At 39.2% G+C, this 22267-nt stretch overlaps 1 protein-coding gene across 2 annotated transcripts in view; it reads left to right on the forward strand.

Annotated features, from left to right (window-relative positions):
* VNN1 (vanin 1) overlaps window positions 1-12306 on the forward strand; it is a 21580-nt gene extending 9274 nt beyond the window's left edge. For both annotated transcript variants that reach the window (XM_021693284.2, XM_021693285.2), the window contains exons 2-8: window positions 2150-2399; window positions 2630-2760; window positions 4415-4607; window positions 5508-5799; window positions 6235-6593; window positions 10600-10770; window positions 11726-12306. In XM_021693284.2, the coding sequence (XP_021548959.1) occupies window positions 2187-2399; window positions 2630-2760; window positions 4415-4607; window positions 5508-5799; window positions 6235-6593; window positions 10600-10770; window positions 11726-11908 (1542 nt within the window). In that variant the 5' untranslated portion in view covers window positions 2150-2186 and the 3' untranslated portion in view covers window positions 11909-12306. The remainder of the gene's footprint in view (window positions 1-2149; window positions 2400-2629; window positions 2761-4414; window positions 4608-5507; window positions 5800-6234; window positions 6594-10599; window positions 10771-11725) is intronic.
* Window positions 12307-22267: the final 9961 nt, after the last annotated feature.

The following is a 22267-nucleotide window of genomic DNA, read 5'->3' on the forward strand; positions in this document are numbered from 1 at the left end:
GCAGAGGGAGAGGGAGAGGCAGGCTTCCCGCCGAGCAGGGAGCCCGATGCGGGGCTCGATCCCAGGACCTCGGGATCATGACCTGAGCCCAAGGCAGGTGCTTAACTGACGGAGCCACCCAGGCGCCCTAGGACAATTATAATTTTTATGACTTTTTTGTTTGAAACATTGTTGATCTTTTAAGGTTTTGTTTTTCCAGATTTAAGGAAACTTTCTCTTAAGCTAACTATGACCTCCGGCAATTTGATAAAATAAAACTTTTCAACAAATTAAAACATTTACCTTTTTCTTTCTATCTGATACCTCCAGAATGTTCAGTGAATGTTCTTATATTTTCATGGCAATGTATTCATTTGCATAAATTCAATAACAATCTGTTCACCTTGTATCAGATCATAATTGGAAACATTGATTATATTACGGAGGCTTTGACTGGAATGTCATATTTGGGGGAGACTTGCTAAAAACTTAGGTATGACCAGACAGCTTTAAGGAAATAATGTTGATTATATGGAGCCAATAAGGCCCCTTGGGAAAACAGCCCAATACCTTGCTTATGGGGTTGCTAGCAACCTTACAGGTAAAGAACGTCACTTCTTGGCAGGTACAGGAACCTCAGGATATTTTGCAGACCTCAAAAGAGAGGAATTAATGCAAATCTTTAAGTATTACAGGCAAGGTCTGATGGCAAGTATTTGGCTTGGCTTCTGGCCTTGGGAGGCTGTTAAAAGTTCAATCTAGAGATTCCCTGTAAAAAGTTGCAGCAAAGCAGATTTAAAAGACTCTATATAATCAATTGCTATTCTTGCTGAACTTACATATATAATCAGGCCAAGGTTCGTTTTTCCCCCCTCGGTTTATTTTACAAACAAATCAGTCTTAATTTGGCTATCTTTGGTAAAAGGAGAGTGATTATAAAGAGGAAAATCATGTTTAAGTAACACACCTTTATGGATATTAGATTCTAAAAACAGTTCTTTATAAACAAGACTAGATCCTAATTTTTTCTAGTTTCCTTCCATGTCTGGCCACAACTCCTAGTTAACATCTCCAATTTTTTCCCATAATTTTGACTTGGAATCATTTCATAAATAAAACTTCCCCTTTCTTTGAAGCCCTGCACACTAAATATAAACTGCTTTATGTCAACTTGAGTGAAATCACAACAACTCATGTATAGACCATCTTCATGCCTGTTGCTCTGTGGGTGACTCAGAAAGGTCACCAGAGACACTTGACCTACAAACCAAGAGTCTACCAGGTTGCCATTGCCTGCCCTCACCCTATTTGAAGATGCTTTTAGCCTGACATCTAGAAATCTTCTCAACTGGCTACTCTCAGAACTCAGAAACCAGTTTTATAATTTATTTAATCTTAACTGTTGTTTTTGTTTTCATAAAAGTGCCTCTTATTATTACATGATTAATTGAACCATAGGCATGACTTTGAAAATACATAAGCATCACAGCCTTCTGAAGTGAGTTTAATTCAACTAACCTATTGTCAGTACTGAAAGACTGTTCAGTGAGATAAAACAATCTGCCAGCTCAACTTCTATAGAAGTTTCAGAGGAGGGAACTATAGGAACCAAGAGCAGGCCACCCCAAGATGTGACACTTTGGCATATTGATTATTTTAAGTTAGTTACTTAAGAAACAAACAATGCAAAAAGAATATTCTGACATGCCCCCCATCTTTGTCTCCAGAAAACAAGATTGTGATGTGAAAACAAGTTTGTGATGACAAACCTAGAAAACGGAAGCATACATTTCCTTATTAGATCCTCACAAATCCCTGCAATAAGTCTTTTTTTTTTTTTAAAGATTTTATTTATTTATTTGACAGAACGAGCGAGAGAGGGAACACAAGCAGGGGGAGTGGGAGAGGGAGAAGCAGGCTTCCCGCCGAACAGGGAGCCCGATGCGGGGCTCGATCCCAGGACCCTGGGATCATGACCTGAGCTGAAGGCAGACGCTTAACGGCTGAGCCACCCAGGTGCCCCGAGTCTTTTGTTATATAAGGTTTGTTTATATCTATGTCTACAATGCAATACCATAAGGCTTGCTTAGAGTAGATTTGTAATCTACTTGTAAGGTAGTAAGTCCTGGGGACCACATGATTAATTGTGTTTTCTCTCTCTACATGTGAGGACTTGCTCTGTTTATCGGCAATCGTCAGACTTCAGCATGGTCACCTCTCCGCTGCTGGCTTTTGTGGCAGTTTCAGTTTTCTGTGTCTTAAAAGTCAGCTCCCGGGATACATTTATTGCAGCTGTTTATGAACACGCAGTGATATTGCCTAATGCTAGCCTGATACCAGTGTCCCGTGAAGAGGCATTGGCATTAATGAACCGAAATCTGGATCTTTTGGAGGCAGCAATCACTTCAGCAGCAAACCAGGTACCCCCTCTCAAGCGTGCTGGCCTCCACCAAGAGGAAGGGTGGGGTCTTAGGAGCCAGGGTTCCTGTCCGGTGCAGTTATACTTTTGGAAGACATATGTGTCAGGGTAGCCAACAACTTTGTTGTACAATCAGACTCCTACCTCCTTCTCAAAATTATGACCGCAAGGTCATACAGACCCCGTCTTGGATTGTTGCTTAACTGAGAAATATTTTAATATTTTTAACAGGGTGCACATATTATTGTGACTCCAGAAGATGGTATTTATGGCTGGAACTTTACCAGGGAAACTATCTACCCATACCTGGAGGATATCCCAGACCCTGGAGTGAACTGGATCCCTTGTAATAATCCCAAAAGGTAATAATCCAAACAGGTGGTGGACCATCCAATCATGAACATGAACTTACTTTACCTGGGAGGGCTTTGTAGTAGATCACTGCATAGGATCCACTATCAACTCTAAGTTCAAGATAGTTTTATTATTTTTCATCTTCTGAGGATACATGTATTAGGAAAGTGATTATGAATTGTGAAATCACAGAAATCAGTGCTGGAAGGTAACATAGAAGTCATCAAATTCAATGTGAATATATTTCCACTGAGGGAAGGAATCTGGAGAGACGGTAGCATAACTTGCTTAGGGTTACAGGGGTAGTTGGTTAGCGGGAGAACCAGAATCAAACTCTAGTCTTCTGACTTCTTACCAGTGATGAGAAAATTGTTGCCCCATGTGGGCCTGTAATTTGAAAACTGCATTAAAAAATGGCAAAATAGAGTCGTGTTAGTTTAGAATTAAAAATTTTCCTTTTACGTCAATAAGATGGCTAAATGAGCTTCATGTGTATGAAATCTGAAGAGCTTAAGGTGATTGTCGATGTAGCAGAACAGTGTAAGTGGTTTAAGTCAGGCCCAGACTAAAGAAAGAGGATGTGTGAGGAAAGTAGCACTATTGTTTTTTTTTTTTTTTTTTTTTAAAGATTTTATTTATTTGTTTGACAGAGAGAGACACAGTGAGAGAGGGAACACAAGCAGGGGGAGTGGGAGAGGGAGAAGCAGGCTCTCCACGGAGCAGGGAGCCCGATGCGGGGCTCGATCCCAGGACCCTGGGATCACGACCTGAGCCAAAGGCAGACGCTTAACGACTGAGCCACCCAGGCGCCCCAACTCTGGCTCTTTGAATCCTCTAGAAATTACTTCAGCCAGTAGGGGAAGGACTTGCAACAATATAGTGGTGGTGGTGGTGGGGAGGTAAAACAATGGCTGCCTGCCCCTGTGTTTGCACCTCCATGATCAGAAGCAGTTATCAGTGATCAGAACACAGATCCCTGATATTTGGAAGATAGGGGTTTTAGTGTCCAACCTGGTTCTGTAAGCCGCCTGCATGGTGCTCCAGCATGACTATCTGTCATGGGCCTGGGTGTGGGGAAAAGCATGGGTAGCCGCTGCTGAGCCAAGAGGTGAAATTGACTGAAATTGACTGCAATTTGCCTTACAAGCCTTGAAATAGACTCCGGAATTTCAAAATAGCTCTATCAGTCAGATTCTGCCAGTACAAATATCATCTAGGTGGAGGGATGTATTTCTGGTGCTTCCTACTCTGCCATCTTCCCAGAATTCTAATTCCAAGTTGTCGTTCTTTCACTTGAAGTATTTTTTTTAATTCCTCTTTTCTGCCAGGGTCAGTGAACAGAAGATGTGTATCATTGTCCCAAAATATCTATGAGATGTGCCACACATAAGATAAACACATAATGAACACATGGTTATAAATGATGATAAATGCTATGATGAAAAAAATACATGGCCTAGAATCTTATCCTAGAATAGTTTCCTACAACCAAATTCCCACAAGCATGTACTTCCTCTGAAATCTATTCTTAATCTTTCCCTTCTCTGATGTTATTCAGAATTTATTTTTGTGTGTATCACATAATAGGTTCAAGGAATATAATTCTGAATTTTATTAAAAGATAAACTTCATTTTTGTTTTTCTTTTCTAATGAGCATATAGGTTTGGCTACACCCCAGTGCAAGAAAGACTCAGCTGCCTGGCCAAGGACAACTCTATCTACGTTGTGGCAAATATTGGGGACAAGAAGCCATGCAATGCCAGTGACCCTCAGTGTCCCCCCGATGGTCGTTACCAGTACAACACCGATGTGGTGTTTGATTCTCAGGGAAAACTGGTGGCACGCTATCATAAGGTAAAGTTAATTTGCAAACAGTTCAGTTACTGAGTGTTTAACAAAATAAAGTGGACAAGAAGGAAAAATCATTAGTGTAGATAATAAGCATACTTTAGAAGCAGAATGGAGACAAAGCATAGAAAGTAATGATTAGGTATGGTAAGCTCCTATAAAGAGGCTCAAGAGGTTTCCTATGCATTTAGAATGCGTCTGTGGAAGTGTATGAGAATCAGCAGGAGGTACCTCTATTGAAATATAATGTTACCTTTTAGACTTTGTCCTTTTGAAGACATGCCCTGGCATTGGGTCAAGACTAGAAGGAGAAACTACCTACCAGATAGACTTGATTTTGAAGAGAAAGGAGCAAAGAAAGTTCTTTGTCCACAGAAAATAGTTAAGTGTTCTTGGCAAATAGAAGTTATCTATTTCACTTCTATGTCTTGTAAGATTCAAGAGGGTCTTAATAAATAAGGATTCCTGCCTACATATCTATAAAATGTGGAGGTTGAACCAATTCCCATCAGCTATAGTAATCTCTATTCTCTTACACTTTTTCCCTGTGAAGACAGTGGTCATGGATTAAATTGGCACTGACTAAGAGTTGTTGGCTTGCACTTTTTTCAGACACAGTAAACCCAGGCCAGCTTCTGAAAAGAGACTTTTTTCCCCTTCATCTTTTGTTTTTGTTTTTGTTTTTTTTAAAGATTTATTTATTTATTTGACAGAGAGAAGAGAGAGAGAGACAGCAAGAGAGGGAACACAAGCAGGGGGAGTGGGAGAGGGAGAAGCAGGCTTCCCGCTGAGCAGGGAGCCTGATGTAGGGCTTGATCCCAGGACCCTGGGATCATGACCTGAGCAGAAAGGCAGATGTTTAATGACTGAGCCACCCAAGTGCCCCTCATCTTCTGTTTATTACAGCACAACCTTTTCATGGGTGAAAATCAATTCAATGTACCCAAGAAGCCTGAGGTTGTGACTTTTGACACCATCTTTGGAAGATTTGGCATTTTCACGTGCTTCGATATACTCTTCTATGATCCTGCTGTTACTCTGGTGAAAGATTTCCATGTCGATACCATAGTCTTCCCAACAGCATGGATGAATGTTTTGCCACATTTGTCAGCTATTCAGTTCCACTCAGCTTGGGCAATGGGCATGGGGGTCAACTTCCTTGCATCCAATATACATCACCCCTCAAAGAGAATGACAGGTAATGTGTAAGCTCTAAGATTTACAAACTTTATGTAATCAAAAAAGTAAATGAAAAAATAATTTTTCCTAGCTAGCATGTACTCCTTAATATAATGTTTTCCAACTCTTTAATTTTTGCATATCTAGCTGGTGAAATACTGTAGAACCATCTCAATCTAAATTGTTTTGTAGATTTATTTAGTTTTATTCAACTTATATGCCCATTTCTTTCTTTTTCCCCTCAAAAATTCACCACTTCTTACATGAAAGTTTCACTTATTGGCTTTTTGATATCATACTCTGTTGGATCTCCTCTCACTTGTCCTTCTCAGTATATTTTACTGAAATTAATGACGTATATAGCTCAGAGAATGTGAGTTTCAAATAACAATAACAACTGTGCAATCCTTTTTCACTTTTCTATTTCAAATGCCATTTCCAACATCACTTTCAGGAAGTGGCATCTATGCACCTGATTCTCCAAGAGCATTTCATTATGATATGAAGACAAAGGAGGGAAAACTCCTTCTCTCACAACTGGATTCTCACTCACACAGCCCTGTAGTGAATTGGGCTTCTTATGCCAGTAGTATAAAGGCATTCTCAACAGGAAATCAGGAATTTAAGGGTACTGCCTTTTTTGATGAATTCACCTTCTTGGAGCTCACAAGAGTCACAGGAAATTACACAGTTTGTCAGAAAAAACTCTGCTGTCATCTAAGCTACAAGATGTCTGAAAAGAGAAGAGATGAAGTTTACGCCCTGGGGGCATTTGATGGACTACATATTGTCGAAGGGACGTATTATTTACAGGTAATGATTGTTTTGGTATCAGGGGAGTTAACCAGATAAAATACAGGACCCCTAGTTGAATTTGAATTTCAGATAAACAATGGATTGTTTTTATTATAAGTGTCTCACTTTTGAGGATACCTGTACACTAAAAATTTTGTTTTATTTGAAATTCGAATTTAGCTGGGCATCCTGAATTTTTGTTTGCTTAAACTTGCAATCCTAGATGTCAGTCTGGTTTTAAAATGGCTGGAAAAAAGGCAGGAGATTTATTTACAATACCTGTATTTAAAATGATATGATAATCAAATTACAGATTATTTTAATGGATGATTAGCCTCTGATATTTCCTGCCTGAAGAAATTTATCCATTTTCTTTATATGTTCGCTAAAGCTTATCTTGTTTCATTAAGAGCTTGACACTAAGCATGTCCTGGAGACATACAGGGTCAGCCTCTGAGATACGTAGTAGAGTAGTTTACTACTGCAAAGATTTGGGTATCTCACAGCCCCCAACACTAAAGGAGGAACTATTATAGGCTGGTAAGGTGTGACCCCTAAGAACAGACAACTTTCGTGTTCCTCTCGTTTTGCTCTCCTCTTCCCTGATCTGTCTCCCATCCTATTTCAGGGCTTCCAGTTGAGTTTCAGCTCCATCCAATCTATTTCCTACACTCTAATTATAAAAATTACTAAAAGCCATTTGTGATTATTTCACTCTCTTTCTTAAAATTCCTCACTGTCTTCTAGTTGGCAAATCAAATTCCTTAACAAAACATGCTCATAAATTTTTGACATGTGCCTTTTCCTACTCTCTCTTCTCTTCTCTCACTTCCACCCACATGTGCTCTGGGCTTCTCTCATATTGAGACATTTCCTCCTCTGCAGTGTGGGGGCATCTGCAGACCCTCTGGATGTGTGCACGGGTTGTTTCCTTTATCTATGATGGCCCCACCTACTCACCATTCACAGTGCTGAATTTCAGGTGTTGTCTTCACCAAGAAGGCTGCCCTGACACTTTCCGTGGCACCACTCCCACCTCCCCACCTGGGCTGGGTACTTCATACATCCTATGCTCAGTTTTATCAAGGACGTATTATGTGAAATTATGCACATAGTTGTCTGAGACTGAAAACCCTTTGAGTGCTGGAACTCTGACCACTGTGCAATATTCTCTTTGCTGCATGATAAGCACTTTACCAGTGCTTGCTCATTTGGACACTTATTGAGTGCCTACTGCGTAGTAGGTATATATTCAGAGCTGATGATATGAAGATGAATAAGTAAAGGCCCTCCTCTTGAAGAATTTAGTAGTGGGGAAAGACATATGAATAGATAATGTCAGTACAGGTTGGCATGTGCTAGAACATAGAATGCACATTTTGTTGTAGGAATACTAACAAGCTGTACCTAGCCTAATTCGGGGATTCAGGGAAGTTTCTGGAGACATGATGTTAAGAGCTTATGCTATTATCCAGATGAAAAGGATGGGAGGAAATTCTAGGTGGAGTGGAATATGAGTAGGGGTGTGGATGTGTCAAGAAGTAGGGTATGTAGATCAGTGTTACTAAGGTATAATGTAAGAAGCAAGGATTGGTGGAAGATGACCCTAGAGGCAGGATCACATGTGACAGCATCTTACCTGTCATTCCTAAAGTTTGGACTTTATTTTCTGCGTGATAGTCTTCTGTTGGAAGGTATTCAGCAAGGGCATGATGTGATCAGATCTGCCATTGAGTAGATCAATGTGGCAGCACTGTGGATGATGAAACTAGGGCAAAAAGACTAGTTAGATTATTAAAATAGTCCTACTAGGGCCTGTACCAAGAGTATGTTAGTAGGAATAAGAGCAGGGTATGGAGTCAAGCAATATGCAGAAAACTTAACTTATAGCTGATTTGATATAGAAAAGCAGATTGAGAGGACTAGAATGTACCAGGTTTCTGGCAAGAGTGCCTGGGTGAATGCCGTGCTCTGACAGATCAGGATGCTAGAGGGGGAGCAGATTGAGTGGTAGTGGGGAGATGCTCAGTTCACTTAGAATGTTCTGTTTTTTTTTTTTTTTAAGATTTTATTTATTTATTTGACAGAGAGAGATACAGCGAGAGAGGGAACACAAGCAGGGGAAGCGGGAAAGGGAGAAGCAGGCTTCCCGCGGAGCAGGGAGCCTGATGTGGGGCTCGATCCCAGGACCCTGGGATCGTGACCTGAGCTGAAGGCAGACGCTTAACTGACTAAGCCACCCAGGCGCCCCTAGAATGTTCTGGTTTTGAAGTATTTATGGGACATTCAACTGGAGCCGTGACCAGCAGAATCTGAGGGCAGCACCCCAAATCAAACATGTTAATATGTCTGCTGGAAAACATGGGAGTACTCATCCTAAATAGCTTAAATAAAAATATAGTTATGTTAGTCAAGTTAGGTCTCAATGTCAAATGTGCTACAAAAGCCTTTATTTTTACAGAAGGTTGGTCTTGGAATTGAGGACGAGGGATTTTGGTATTATATTCATAATCTTTCATAGTCTAACTGTGATGATAATTAATGCTAGAAAAATCTCTATAACACCAAAATCTATTTCTTAACTAAGGAGAGAAGGGAAAGAAAAGGAGATAAGGGTACAATAACTCTGCATCTTGCCACAGAGATTTTCCGAGTGTTCTAGAGTGAATTTTAAGGACATGGGGAAAGAAGGTGCTTGTAGCATTTTCTAGAGTAGAAGATAGTAAAAGATTGGGTACAGATTTACAGCAGTTGTTATAGGAGAATGGGAGAAGGAGCAGTTTACATATTTTAAAGAATCATTGAGTAAATTGATGAATAAAGAAGGAATAAACTAAATGAAAGAAGTTCATTCCCTTTACCCAATATACTTAGGACACTTTCCTCTTTAGATTATTTCTGTACACTTTGTCCTCTCCATTTCCTCCCACCAAGGTCAGAGTCATCCAAACACTGGCCTATCAGTCTTCTAGAATGTAAAGCTATTTCCCAACAGGGTAAGAAATTAGGGATAACAACTCTGCCAAAAACCAAAGATTAAATTCAGGGGCTTAACACAACGTGGTGCGAACCACGTTCATTATTCAGGGTTACATTATACCCTTTTTTACTGGGTAATGGCCACCTGCCTTGAGCCAGTCTTTTAGCCTCTTTAAACATGTGGTTCATCATCTATAACATATGGATTCATTTTCATTCACTAAATATTTATGTAATGCTTTCAGTGTTCAAGTATTTGATAGAGCCTGAGGATATGAAGGTGAGCAAGACAAATGTAGTCACTGTCTTCATAGAACTTAATACTAGTGGGAAGACAGGATTGAACAGAAAACTAAGAAAATCACTATTTAATTTTAGTTGTGACAAATGCCATAAAAGGAAAGTACCATGGACAATTAAAGCATACAACTGAAAGACCTAACCTAGTCCTAAGAGGGGAATAAGGATAAAAATAATAATAAATTCTTTTTTTTTTTCTTAAGATTTTTTATTTATTTATTTGACAGAGAGAGACACAGTGAGAGCAGGAACACAAGCAGGGGGAGTGGGAGAGGGAGAAGCAGGCTTCCCACGGAGCAGGGAGCCCGATGCGGGGCTCGATCCCAGGACCCTGGGATCATGACCTGAGCCGAAGGCAGACGCTTAACGACTGAGCCACCCAGGTGCCCCAAATTTAACCTTTTTAAAAAAAAGTAGAACACTTGATTATTAAAAGCATTGCTAGCTTGAGAACAATGAAGGTATAGTTCATGGCTATTGACCAAGGGTCTGATTGTTTCTTTAAGAGATTTAATCTGTTTGACCGTGAATTGGAGAAAGCAGTAGGGCCTGAAGTCCTTTACTTTTCTGAATTAGTTGAATTAGTTGTTGAATTAGCTATCAATGAGCTGGATTAATCTAATGAAAACGTAATATTTTATCAAACAAAGGGGGCATAGGCTTTGCATAGGCATTATTTCTAGCCCAGGAGGGTGTATCAGTTCTGGCTTTCTTAGGACTTACTGGTTTGCATTTTTTCTCCTAGATTTGTACCCTGCTGAAATGTAAAACAACAAACTTAAACATTTGTGGTGGTGCAGTTGAAACAGCTTCTACCAGGTTTGAAATGTTTTCCCTCAGTGGCACTTTTGGAACTCAGTATGTCTTCCCTGAGGTGTTGCTAAGTGAAAGTCAGCTTGCACCTGGAGAATTTCAGGTAAGAACCTTTGCTTAATATTGACATTTCATGTAAGAGGAAGCACTTTTTGAGTACAAAACCTACTGAAGTGTTTACAGATATCAAAAGTATCTCCATTTGGAAAGAATAAAATTGTTCTTGGGGAATCATGAAGGACACTGAGCAGGTTGAATTTCCTGTCCGGAAATTCTTAGTGTATCCTTAAGAATAAATAAATATATTACTGTGGAGACTATTGGGAGGAGGCTGGACTGTTTTGGGTCTGTTGAGTAGGAAGAAGACTCGAGAAGGGTTTCAGGACTGGTCCCACCAGAGGGAACCCCTTCACATCATGGGGAGTGATAGCCTAGAAAAGTTGAAGGGAATTCCTCTCACTGTGTGGGTGAAGACCCAGTGGCTGAAATAGGCAAGAAAGCAAGCACTTTTTTTTTTAAAGTCCAGAAATATTTCCTTACTGCATAAACTCTGCCCAGCCATATTCTTCCCCTGACTTACCTGTGGGTTTTGTTCTTATTCCCCCTTCCTTGTAGGAACAGCTAGTGTGGGGCACTAGGGCCAGTGAGCAGGTTGGGAGGCTGTGGTGAGTGAGTGACAGGGATGAAAGAGGCTCAGCTCAAAACCCCTCAGTCAATCCCTTCTGTCCACTTGGAGGAGCCTATTATGTCTGAGAGGACTAGATTTCTCTTAGATACTCCCAAACCCATTGCTTTATGCTTACTGACTCATGGAATACTTCCTCAAATAAGTAAATTATAAGATGCTGATTATAGCCCTTTCAATAATAAATGAATCAGTGCCAATTCCATAGCTCCAATTTTTCTTATACCCTGTACCATTTCAAAATTTCTTTTAGAAGAGAAGCTAGCCATTATTTTTATTGTTTCTTCATCCAGTTGTACTGAATTTTAGAAGGTGTTACGAGGTTTGTATAAGTTAGAGGGAGACCCAGTCAACTTCTTTATGTTTTAATTAGGTGTCGAGTGATGGACGCTTGTTCAGCGTGAAGCCGCCATCTGGACCTCTCTTGACCGTGACTCTATTTGGGAGAATGTATGAGAAGGACCAGACATTAAAGGCTTCATCAGACCCCCAGGCACAAACACTGGGAATAATGCTCTTAGTCATAATGCCAGTTGTGTGCTCATTAAGTTGGTAGAATATTTCCATTTGCTCTCTTTTACTTTGTGTAATTAAAAAAATGATGGATGAGAAAAGAAGGATGAAGATCATAACAGTGATCACGGTCTCTTGTACAAATGATTAGAAATATATATACATATATAGCTCACTATTTTTACATACACACACACACACACACACACCCCAGATAATAGAAGCCAGATAAACAGTGACACAATTTTGAAAGGTAAAATCTATAAAATGAGGGTAACAGTTTTACCCACATTTTAGGTTGTTTTTTTTTTTTTTGGTGAAAATTAAATAATTGAATGCATTTAAAGTCCTTAGACAAGTTTCTGGATCATGGAAAGTACTGTATATGTGCTAGCTATTAACAATGTGTATGACTGTCACAATAAAACCATGTGTGATATACTTATTGCTAAAATTACATCACCTCTGATTGTCTAAAGTGTAAACATCTTCCCCTGGCTCAGCCACCCTGCATATTTCAGTTAGAAACTCAATGAACTCAACATCAGTTAACTGGTTTTGGCTCGATACCTAACAATGATTATCCCAGAAGGCAGCTGGACTTAACACCTAGGAACTTATTAGAGCACCTCCACTTTTTTGAGTGTTTTTCAGTGCCTCTTCAGTGTTTTACCTATCTTATCAGCCTATAAGCATATTAATAGGGTGGTTCTAAACCAAACATTTACCAAATCTGGACTGTGATCTGTTTTTGCATGGCCTGTGAGCTAAGAAAGGTTTTTATGTTTCTAAAGTGTTGAAAAACAAAGACGAATCAAAAGAAGGAGAATATTGTGTGACACATGAATGTGATCTGAAATTCAAATTTCAGTCTCCATATCTAAAGTTTTATTGAACACAGCCACATTTATTTAAGTATTGTTGATGGCTGTTTTTATTTTATGCTGTGGTGGTGAAGTTGGATAGTTAACCAGACCCTATGGCCAGAAAAGCTGCAAATATTTACTGCCTGACCCTCTACAGAAAAAGTTTGTTGACTCCTGCCCTGAAGTAAAATAACAATGGATTTTAGTATTGAAAACCTTTAAAACAACTTAGTGGGCAAATTGCCTTTAAGTGTCTTTCTTGTAATTCTTTCACAAAAGGAGAAATAAAATACCTTTATTTGCTTTGTATGATACACCATCACACACACAAGATTACCCTGATTAACTTAAACCAAATGTGCTAAGTAAACAAATAGCCCAAATAAGTGAAGCTAATTTTTATGAACATTATTGATATTTATTCACTATAAGATACACACCACAAAGTGTTTGTTTTGTTTTGTTTTGTTTTGCATTTGGTATGTTCTAAAATTCCTGAGAGAAAGCATATTAGTTTTTATTTTCAAATTTTTCCTGGAAATCAACTAAGAACTACTCATCTGAACATACTATCTCATATTTTCCCCTGTGACAAACTTACTAGCTTGTCTTAGCATGATTTTTCTTAATTTTAAACATTACAAGTAGTGAATTTACTTTTTAGAAATGGTATTTACTCTGTCCATACCCAGCTCTGGTTACTTTTTCACTCTGGATTTCTTTAACACATACATATTTTATGATAGCTTTGATATGCTTTTTAATTGTGATTTTTATTTCCTCTGCATAAAACATTTGCGATGCTCTTTTAATACAAACAACCCAATTCCAAAAAAGATCAATGCTCAAATATGTTTTCCTTAATCTCTTTATACCTTGATGAATTTGAGTGGTCCAGAGAGCAATTTTTGACACTCCCTCATTTAAAGATATAATTTGTTACCAACCTCGTGATGATGTAAAACACACAGACACACACTCTTCATGTAGTAGCCCTCTTCCAAGATGATCCCCAATGATCCCCACCTCCAGGCTCCATGGAGAAATTCTCCATGATTGTTTTGTTGCTATCGATTCTTGTATTTCTTTCTTCTTCTTTTTTTTCTTTTTTAGAGAGAGACAAAGAGTGAGCACATGAGTCGGGGGGAGGGGCAGAGGGAGAGAGAGAATCTCAAGGAGGCTCCATGCCCAGCACAGAACCCAACACAGGGCTCAGTCTCATGACTCTGAGATCATGACTGGAGCTGAAATCAAGATTTGGATGCCTAACTGCCTGAGCCACCCAGGCACCTGTGATTCTTATATTATTTCTTATATAGTTTCTGAGCCTTGTCACTTAAAATAAATCTGAATCCATTGCCACTTTTACTGTAACACATATCTCTTATTCAGCTCTGCTTAAGTGTTCTAATGATTTTACTTATTTGTTCTTTTAGTTTATTATCTAAACAATATATTTCAGGTCTCATAGGCTGAATTGTGTCCCCTCTCAAATTTATATATTGAGGTCTGAATTTCATACCTCAGAATGTGACTGTATTTGAAGATAGGGTGTAAGGAGGTAAAATGATGGCATTAGGGACCTAAACCACTATGACTGGTGTTCTTGTAAGAAGAGGGGATTAGGACATAGACATGCACGAAGTCAAAACTCTATGAAGACACAAAGGAGGATAGCCATCTACAAGCCAAGGCGAGAGGTCTTCGGAAGAAATCAACCCTCCTGATACTTGATTTGTATTTCTAGCCTCCAGAATCTTGAAAATAAATTTTTGTTGCTTAAGCTAATCCGTGGCACTTTATTATGGTAGCCCTGGCAAACTAATACAGATTCCAGTCCCCTCTCTTCTCCATTTCCACCAGAAGTTGAAGCTTAAACGAAATGGTTACCCAGTTAAGAATATCCAGCTAGCCTGGTTCCCCAAGACTCAACTAGATCCACTTAGAGAAGCATTGCTGATGAACTGAGAGTGAAACCATCAGATCATTGAAGATCCTCTGGAGTTTGGAAATCAGAAAGTCACATTGATAAAGTCATGAATTTAATCTGACCTTAAGTGTTCTTTTTCAGTAACGGCAGAATCTTTTGACATTATACAATTTAGTGAAACGAAGAACAACTTTTAAGTCAAAACATCTCTCAACTGGTAGACTATCCACATACCCTGAAGTCAGCCCCACCCACGCTGTGCAAAACATGCCCTTCTGCAAAGGAGAGCGGTGATCCTACTAGCAATATAGCATTTTGAAATGAACATTTTTTTGTGGCAGATGCTTTTCCTGAAAGATACTGTATCATCCAATAAATATTTGAGTAAAATTCATCTTGTGCTTTTGGGTGGCATTAACTGTCTTTAAAAAAAGACCCATTAGAGGGGCGCCTGGGTGGCTCAGTCGTTAAGCGTCTGCCTTCAGCTCAGGTCATGATCCCAGGGACCTGGGATCGAGCCCCACATCGGGCTCCCTGCTCCACGGGAAGCCTACTTCTCTCTCTCTCACTCCCTCTGTGTTCCTGCTCTCACTGTTTCTCTCACTGTCAAATAAACAAATAAAATCTTAAAAAAAAAAAAAAGACCCATTAGAAAATAAACCCCTGTGCATTTAAGAACAGCAGTCATCATTGCAAGCCTCAATACCATCATACAATTTTAATTAATTAATTAATTAATTTTTTAAAAAGATTTTATTTATTTATTTGAGAGAACGAGAATGAGAGAGAGAGAGAGTACATGAGATGGGGGAGGGTTAGAGGGAGAAGCAGACTCCCTCTAACCCCGAGCAGGGAGCCCGATGCGGGACTCGATCCAGGGACTCCAGGATCATGACCTGAGCCGAAGGCAGTCGCTCAACCAACTGAGCCACCCAGGCGCCCCATACAATTTTAATTTAAAGAAAGAGAATTGTAAAGTTACAAGTTTAAAATATTAAAGGCTTCAATAAACCCTATGTGCTTTTTTTTTCTGTTCAATTTTGACAAATATATTAGATATCCATTGTAGCATAACAAATTACTGTCAATGTAACAGCTTAAAACATTTATCATCTTACAAAGTTTCCAGGCGTCAGGATCTGGGAGTGGTTTCAATGGGTCTTCTGGCTTAAGGTCTCAAAGTTGTAATGAACCTGCCCCAGGGGTTCAGGCATCTCAAGTTCTGCTGGAGCTGAAGACTTTGCTTCTAAGCTCACTCACATGGCTGTTAAAGGGCCTCGGGGCCCTACTGGAAGTTTTCTGAGGCCTTTGTCCCTTATGCATGAGGTGCCTGAAAGTTTTCACAAAAAGGCAACTGGCATCTCCTACAGTGAGTGATGAGATAGACAGGTAGACTAGAGGTAGAGGTAGAGAGAAACAGATGGAAGGATGGAAGTTTCAGTGTTTTATATCTTAATCATGGAAGTGACTTCACTTCTGCCATATGCTATTAGACCAACAGTGGTACAACGTGGGTGAAAATACCAGGAGGTAAGGATCTTTGCAGGTCATCTGGGATGCTGCCTCTTACAGTAAATACATATATTTACCGTACGCTACACACACACACACACATATATACACATATATATGTATTTATAATTTTAAGACAGGATTTTTTTTTCTTTTGCTATATATGTAATACATCCTTCAAAATATACTCCCAATATTTATATCTGAAAGGTATTGTGCCAAAGAAGTTTCTACACTTACTTTGTAATAATAAAGGTTAAATTTAGTGATTTCTACTTCTGGTCCATAGTAAAATTCAAATTGATTGGATTAACTCATTTGGGGCAACACCATCTTCTGATAATACACCTGTCACTTTTACATTCACTTCTCAGAATTCTACTTTATAAGAAAACACATTAAAAAGTACAGTAGAATAAAGAGCATAAATTCCAGAAACAGTAACTCATGAAATGACACTACTAGGAAAAAGGGTCTTAAGAACATCGACATATTTACTTAATTTTTTTTTTTTATCCGCAAGGATTTCTCTTTACCATGGATATTAGTCTGGATAGGCTAGCTCACGGTGCAGTAACAAATAAAACCAAAAATTCTCCTGACTTAATAAGACACAAGTGGCTTATTCAAAGTTGCTCTTGCTTATTCAAAGTCTACTCTAGGGCAGCCTCCATGTCAAAGCTCAGAACCTCAGGCTTTTTCATTATGTGTTGTTTCCTTATCAACCAGTGCTCCCATCATTTCTGGAGCATGATAAAAAAATATGGAGAAATTGCACATTGCCTTTTAAATGGTTTCATTCTTAGTGATACTTGTCATTTCCACTCGTGTTTTTTTCTTTTAAGATTTTATTTATTTATGGGCGCCTGGGTGGCTCAGTTGGTTAAGCGACTGCCTTCGGCTCAGGTCATGATCCTGGAGTCCCGGGATCGAGTCCCATATCGGGCTCCCTGCTCAGCGGGGAGTCTGCTTCTCCCTCTGACCCTCCCCCCTCTCATGCTCTCTCTCTCTATCTCATTCTCTCTCTCAGATAAATAAATAAAATCTTTAAAAAAAAAGATTTTATTTATTTATTTGACAGAGACACAGCGAGAGAGGGAACACAAGCAGGGGGGAGGGGTAGAGGGAGAGGGAGAAGCAGGCTTCCCGCTGAGCAGGGAACCCGATGCAGGGCTCCATCCCAGGACCATGGGATCATGAACTGAGCCAAAGGCAGACGCTAACGACTGAGCCACCCAGGCACCCCTCCACTCGTATTTTATTGGTCAAAGCAAGTCATATAGCTATGCCAAATTTAGATGCATAGGAAGTATAATTTCCCTTAATGTCCAGGAAAGGGAAGAGATTCATAAATATTGGTTAACACTAGTAATGTCTATCACTGAATGTAAGTTCCTCAAAGGCATGTATCTTACATTCTTTTTCTACTTTGACACATAGAAATCACTCAATCAATGATTAATGTCTGCCATGAGTCACCAGGGCTGCTATTTATCATTCCTTTATTCTCCAACCTATAGTGATATTATACCCCTTGCCTCCTACCCCCTTTCTTTGTTGTCAGCCCCCTATACCTGCCAATAGCAAGCCAATACCACCAGTTTTCTTTTCTTTTCTTGCCCTTTCCATTAATCTGAAGGAAACTTTACCTTTATATTCTTACCCAGAGTATGTAAAGGCATCATTAATCATTTAATTAATTAATCATTAATTAAAACATTAATGATGTTTTTTATAGTGTTTTATACTTTACAAAACATTTTAACATACATTTTCTTTTATTTCATAAGGTAGGTATATTTTTCCCCATTTTTACCTTAGAGAACAAAGTATTGTTTTCTAATCTCCTAACTTAATGTGTATCAGATCCTCAAACCAGAATCTTTTAATTTCATGTTCAATGCTTTCGCTAGCATTTTAGGTTACAAGTTGTTTCTCACACAACCACACTGGACTGTGGCTTTCTGAGAGACTCAGTATTAATATTGTTGGTTGAAATGCTGGACACTGATTATTTACTCTGATTATTAAAGCCAGATTTTAATTGCATCCTTACCTTTAAAGGAAAGATATGCCACATTTCTCATAGTCTTCTAGCTTTAATAGCCACAGACTTTGATAGAATGCAGGATGAGTGCTAAGGTGAAAATATATGATTAATATTAAAGCATATATATATCCTGGAACAAAGATTGAACTTAGTTGGTCATACCTGTTGACGTGGCATGGAGAAAAAAATTTGCATTGAGAAATTGGGAGAAGATTGTCAACATAAAGAGTGGGAATTTTTCAGTCTTGGGAGGTAAGTTTAGAAGTATCAATGAATACGTTAACTGAAGGGTGAGCTCCTTTACTCTTTTTTGAAATCAGTTCTATATGGTAGTCTAGCCACAGAAATAACAGCAAGAGCTCTTATCAGTGTTAATAGCTATTTAGCTATCAATACCTTCTAGAAACTTTGAACTCCTGCCAAGGCAAATAAGGCCCACCTGTCAGCATGGTGGTAGATTACCTAATAAAAAGTTAATGTTTGGGCAATGTGCTTTGTAGACATGTCGATTGGATAAACTTTGAATTGAGTTATGAAAATATTAGTATCCCAAAATACTCTTTTAACAGATTATGATGTTGATTTAACTGAAATTCATTGTGAACCAGCCTGCCATTGTATGTACCTAGTTCTAGGAAAGTAGTTATAAAAGCATTATAAAAGCATTATAGCAAAAAAATAAAATCTGATAGCCTGAAATTATTCCTTACGTACATATATAATTTAATTTTAACTGAAATAAAGATGTGAAAGTTATCTTCCGAGATTGTTGGTAAAAATATACTATAATGATGTTACTGATTAAGACAATTACAAATACTATTTTGAAAATGTTATTTTTTTAAAAGATTTTATTTATTTATTTGAGAATTGAGAGAGAGAAAGAGTGAGCACTGAGCAGTGGGGAGGGGCAGAGGGAGAAGGAGAAGCAGACTCCCTGCTCAGCAGGGAGTCCAATGAGGGACTTGATCCCAGGACTCTGGGATCATGACCTGAGCCAAAGGCAGATGCTTAACCGACTGAGCCACCCAGGCACCACCCTTTTTTTGGAAAATGTTCTGAAATTACTATTTAGTATGTTGTAATGTCATCTTGCTTAGCTTATAATTAATAAGATTCCCCTGTCCACCTACCCATAGGTGGATGTTAGGTGAAATTTTCACTAACGTAGTAATTACCTCAGTTTTCCCCTCTTCAGATATTTGGAGGGTATTGGGAATAAACTAGAGATTTCATGCAATGCTCTTTGCCCAGTGACAAGTCCAAGTTCAGTAAGTTATTCCTCCTCCCCTTTCTCTCGTCTTTCCTTCTCTTTTTTCTCCTCCTCTTCCTTCTCTTCCTCGTTCACCACGGCTCTTTCCCCTTGTCTTCCTCCTTATTATTTCTCCTTATTGCTACTGACATTAACCAAGCTTAGGCTGCCCACATGAGCAGTATGTTCAGGTTCTGTCTTCAAGAGTTCCTAAAATGTGAGAGAAGGTTCTCTGCAGCACACTGTGGGAAATTCACTATTGTAAATTGTTGCCCTAGTTTATCCCTCTTCTCCCCTCCCATGGAGAAAACAAACAAAAAGGATAAGAGGGTTGAAGTTACTTCATACTGGGTCACACTCCATTCTGGGACCGTGGGGAGTAGAGATCCAGTATAAAAACCCAAAGGTCGCCCTCTATAGGTCCAAGTGAATATAATATCTGGGTCAGAGATTCAAGTTCAATAAGAAATTGACACTCAAAGTGAATGTCTTAAGATAGATTCAAAAGGAGAGAATATCCTTCCTGAAGTGTATAAGCTGAATTCCCCCTATATTCCTTTCTTCTTTTTGTGGTGGCAAGAGAATAGATATATAGACAATCCTCTAAAGCTCCTCCCTGTAATATTCATGAAAATATTCAGGTTTGGTGGCATCAGGATGATTTTATTTATTAGTCAACCTGTTTTCTGAAAGGAGTTTTAAGAGATTTATGAGACCTGCTATCATTTGGTCTGTTCTCAGGGCTTTGAACTGAACACAATTCTTGAAGTATCACTTTGCTTTTCAGCCTCCATACTATTATTAGTTTCCATAACTATTATTTACCGGGTTTCTAAATTCCAGGGGCTGTGCTAGGCCCTTAAGATAAAAATGCTCCAGATATGCTGAGATACTTAGATATAAGTGGCCCCAGATATAATATTCAGCACTAATATAGAGATCTGCCCAAAGATTTCTATGGTCACTTGACTTTCTACTAGATTTCACGCCCGAGGATGGCTGCATGTCTTTTTCCAGGCTAGTAAAAGGCATCATTGTCACATCCTGTACATATACACTGTCTGCTAATACAGTCAGAAAATTGACAAACTGTACAAAGTTACCTTTTTTGGAGGGGAGAGGGTTCTTTTCCCTGTCTGGTTCTCTAAACTGCAAGCTCTACAACTCAGTTGTCTCAATGCTACCAGAAGTGATCAGGCTCTGGGAAATTGAACCACTTTAACTAAACTCACCAAAGACAATTTATAAATCGGAGCGTTTCTAGGTGTCCGCATAATGAGAGAAATAAAATGGTAGCAGAGAAAAATGGAACTTCAGAGTGAGACCTGCCTTTGATTCCTGGCTTTGCCACTTGCTGTTGTGAGACCAAATTCCTTGGCCACCTTGAGAATCAGTCTTTTTAAAGGTGACAGGATAGCATAGTGTCCAGCTTACAGGAGGCACTCCGTAAGTGATTGATTGCTTATTACTAAGCCAGTTGGATACTCATTTCAGAACACAGCGGCATCTCGCACAATACAAAGCCTGCTTGGGAAACCCGAATACAGTTGACCTCCGAACATCACGGGTTTGAACTATGTGGGTCCACTTACAGTCGTGTTTTTTTGGATAAATACACTAAAGAACTATAAATGTATTTTCTTTGTGATTTTCATAATAACATTTCCTTTTCTCTAGCTTACTTTATTGTAAGAACACAATGTATAATACACGTAACATGCAAAATGTGTGTTAATTGACTGAGGTATCGGTAAGACTTCCGGTCAAACAGGAGGCTATTAGTGGTTGTTTCTGGAGAGTCAAAAGTTATACACAGAGTTTCAACTGTTTGGGGGGGCCAGCAGCTGACATTACAGTAGACTCTTGTAATACATATAGATCTGCTTGCTAAAAATCATTTAAAAATGGTAGTACAGGCCCTTGAGTGGCTCAGTCGGTCGAATGACCGGACTCCTTAGTTTTCAGCTAAGGTCATGATCTCATGGGTTGTGGGATGGAGCCTCACATTGGGCTCCACGCTCAGCTGTGGGGTCTGCTTGGGGATTCTCTCCCTCTGCCTCTCCCCCAAGTGTCTGTGCACACACGCTCTCTGTCTCTCTCTCTAAAATGAATAAAATAAATCTTAAAAAAAAAATGATCGTAAAGCGTATTTATCTTTTTGTGGAATACTTTTCAGGAGGCCATGATAGTTCGCTGAATCAGTTTTCTTCACAGCAGAAGTGGTGCTGCCCAACTGACTATAGGCATGGCCCATGTCAGGAAAGGCTTAGTCCTAGACAAAGCCAGGGCTATACTGTGATTTCAGGGGCTTGAAGCCACATTGTTTAAACCAAGACCTTTGTCCCATCTGCCCCAAATTCCTTAAGGTGAGACATTCTTTTATGCATTGAAGACCTGGTTTGCTTAAGTCCTTTCAATGGCAAGTATCTCTGGGCATGGTCATATTTGTTTGCTCTTGAAAACTTGGGGTCACTGACGACCACTCACTGAAAAGATGAGCTCTACAATGGAAAGAAGTGGGAGGGTATCTGAAAATAATGAAAGGTGGAAAGATTTCAGATAAAATCTTTGCTACATTTACTGTAAAAACTTGAGGGATGGTTAAGAAATGAGAAGGCTCCCCATATCCAAGAATTCGCCTTAAGTCTAAGACATTTCTGGAATACTTTCCAAGTAATAACCAGTTATGCCTATGGTAACCTTACAAAGAGGTTTATACACATGATTTCTTGCTGTGACAACACTGTTTGTCTTTATGTCAATAGGCAACAGCCCCAAATGGAAAATTCAAA

Source organism: Neomonachus schauinslandi, chromosome 8 (assembly GCF_002201575.2).
Source record: "Neomonachus schauinslandi chromosome 8, ASM220157v2, whole genome shotgun sequence".
Taxonomy (NCBI): Eukaryota; Metazoa; Chordata; class Mammalia; order Carnivora; family Phocidae; genus Neomonachus; species Neomonachus schauinslandi.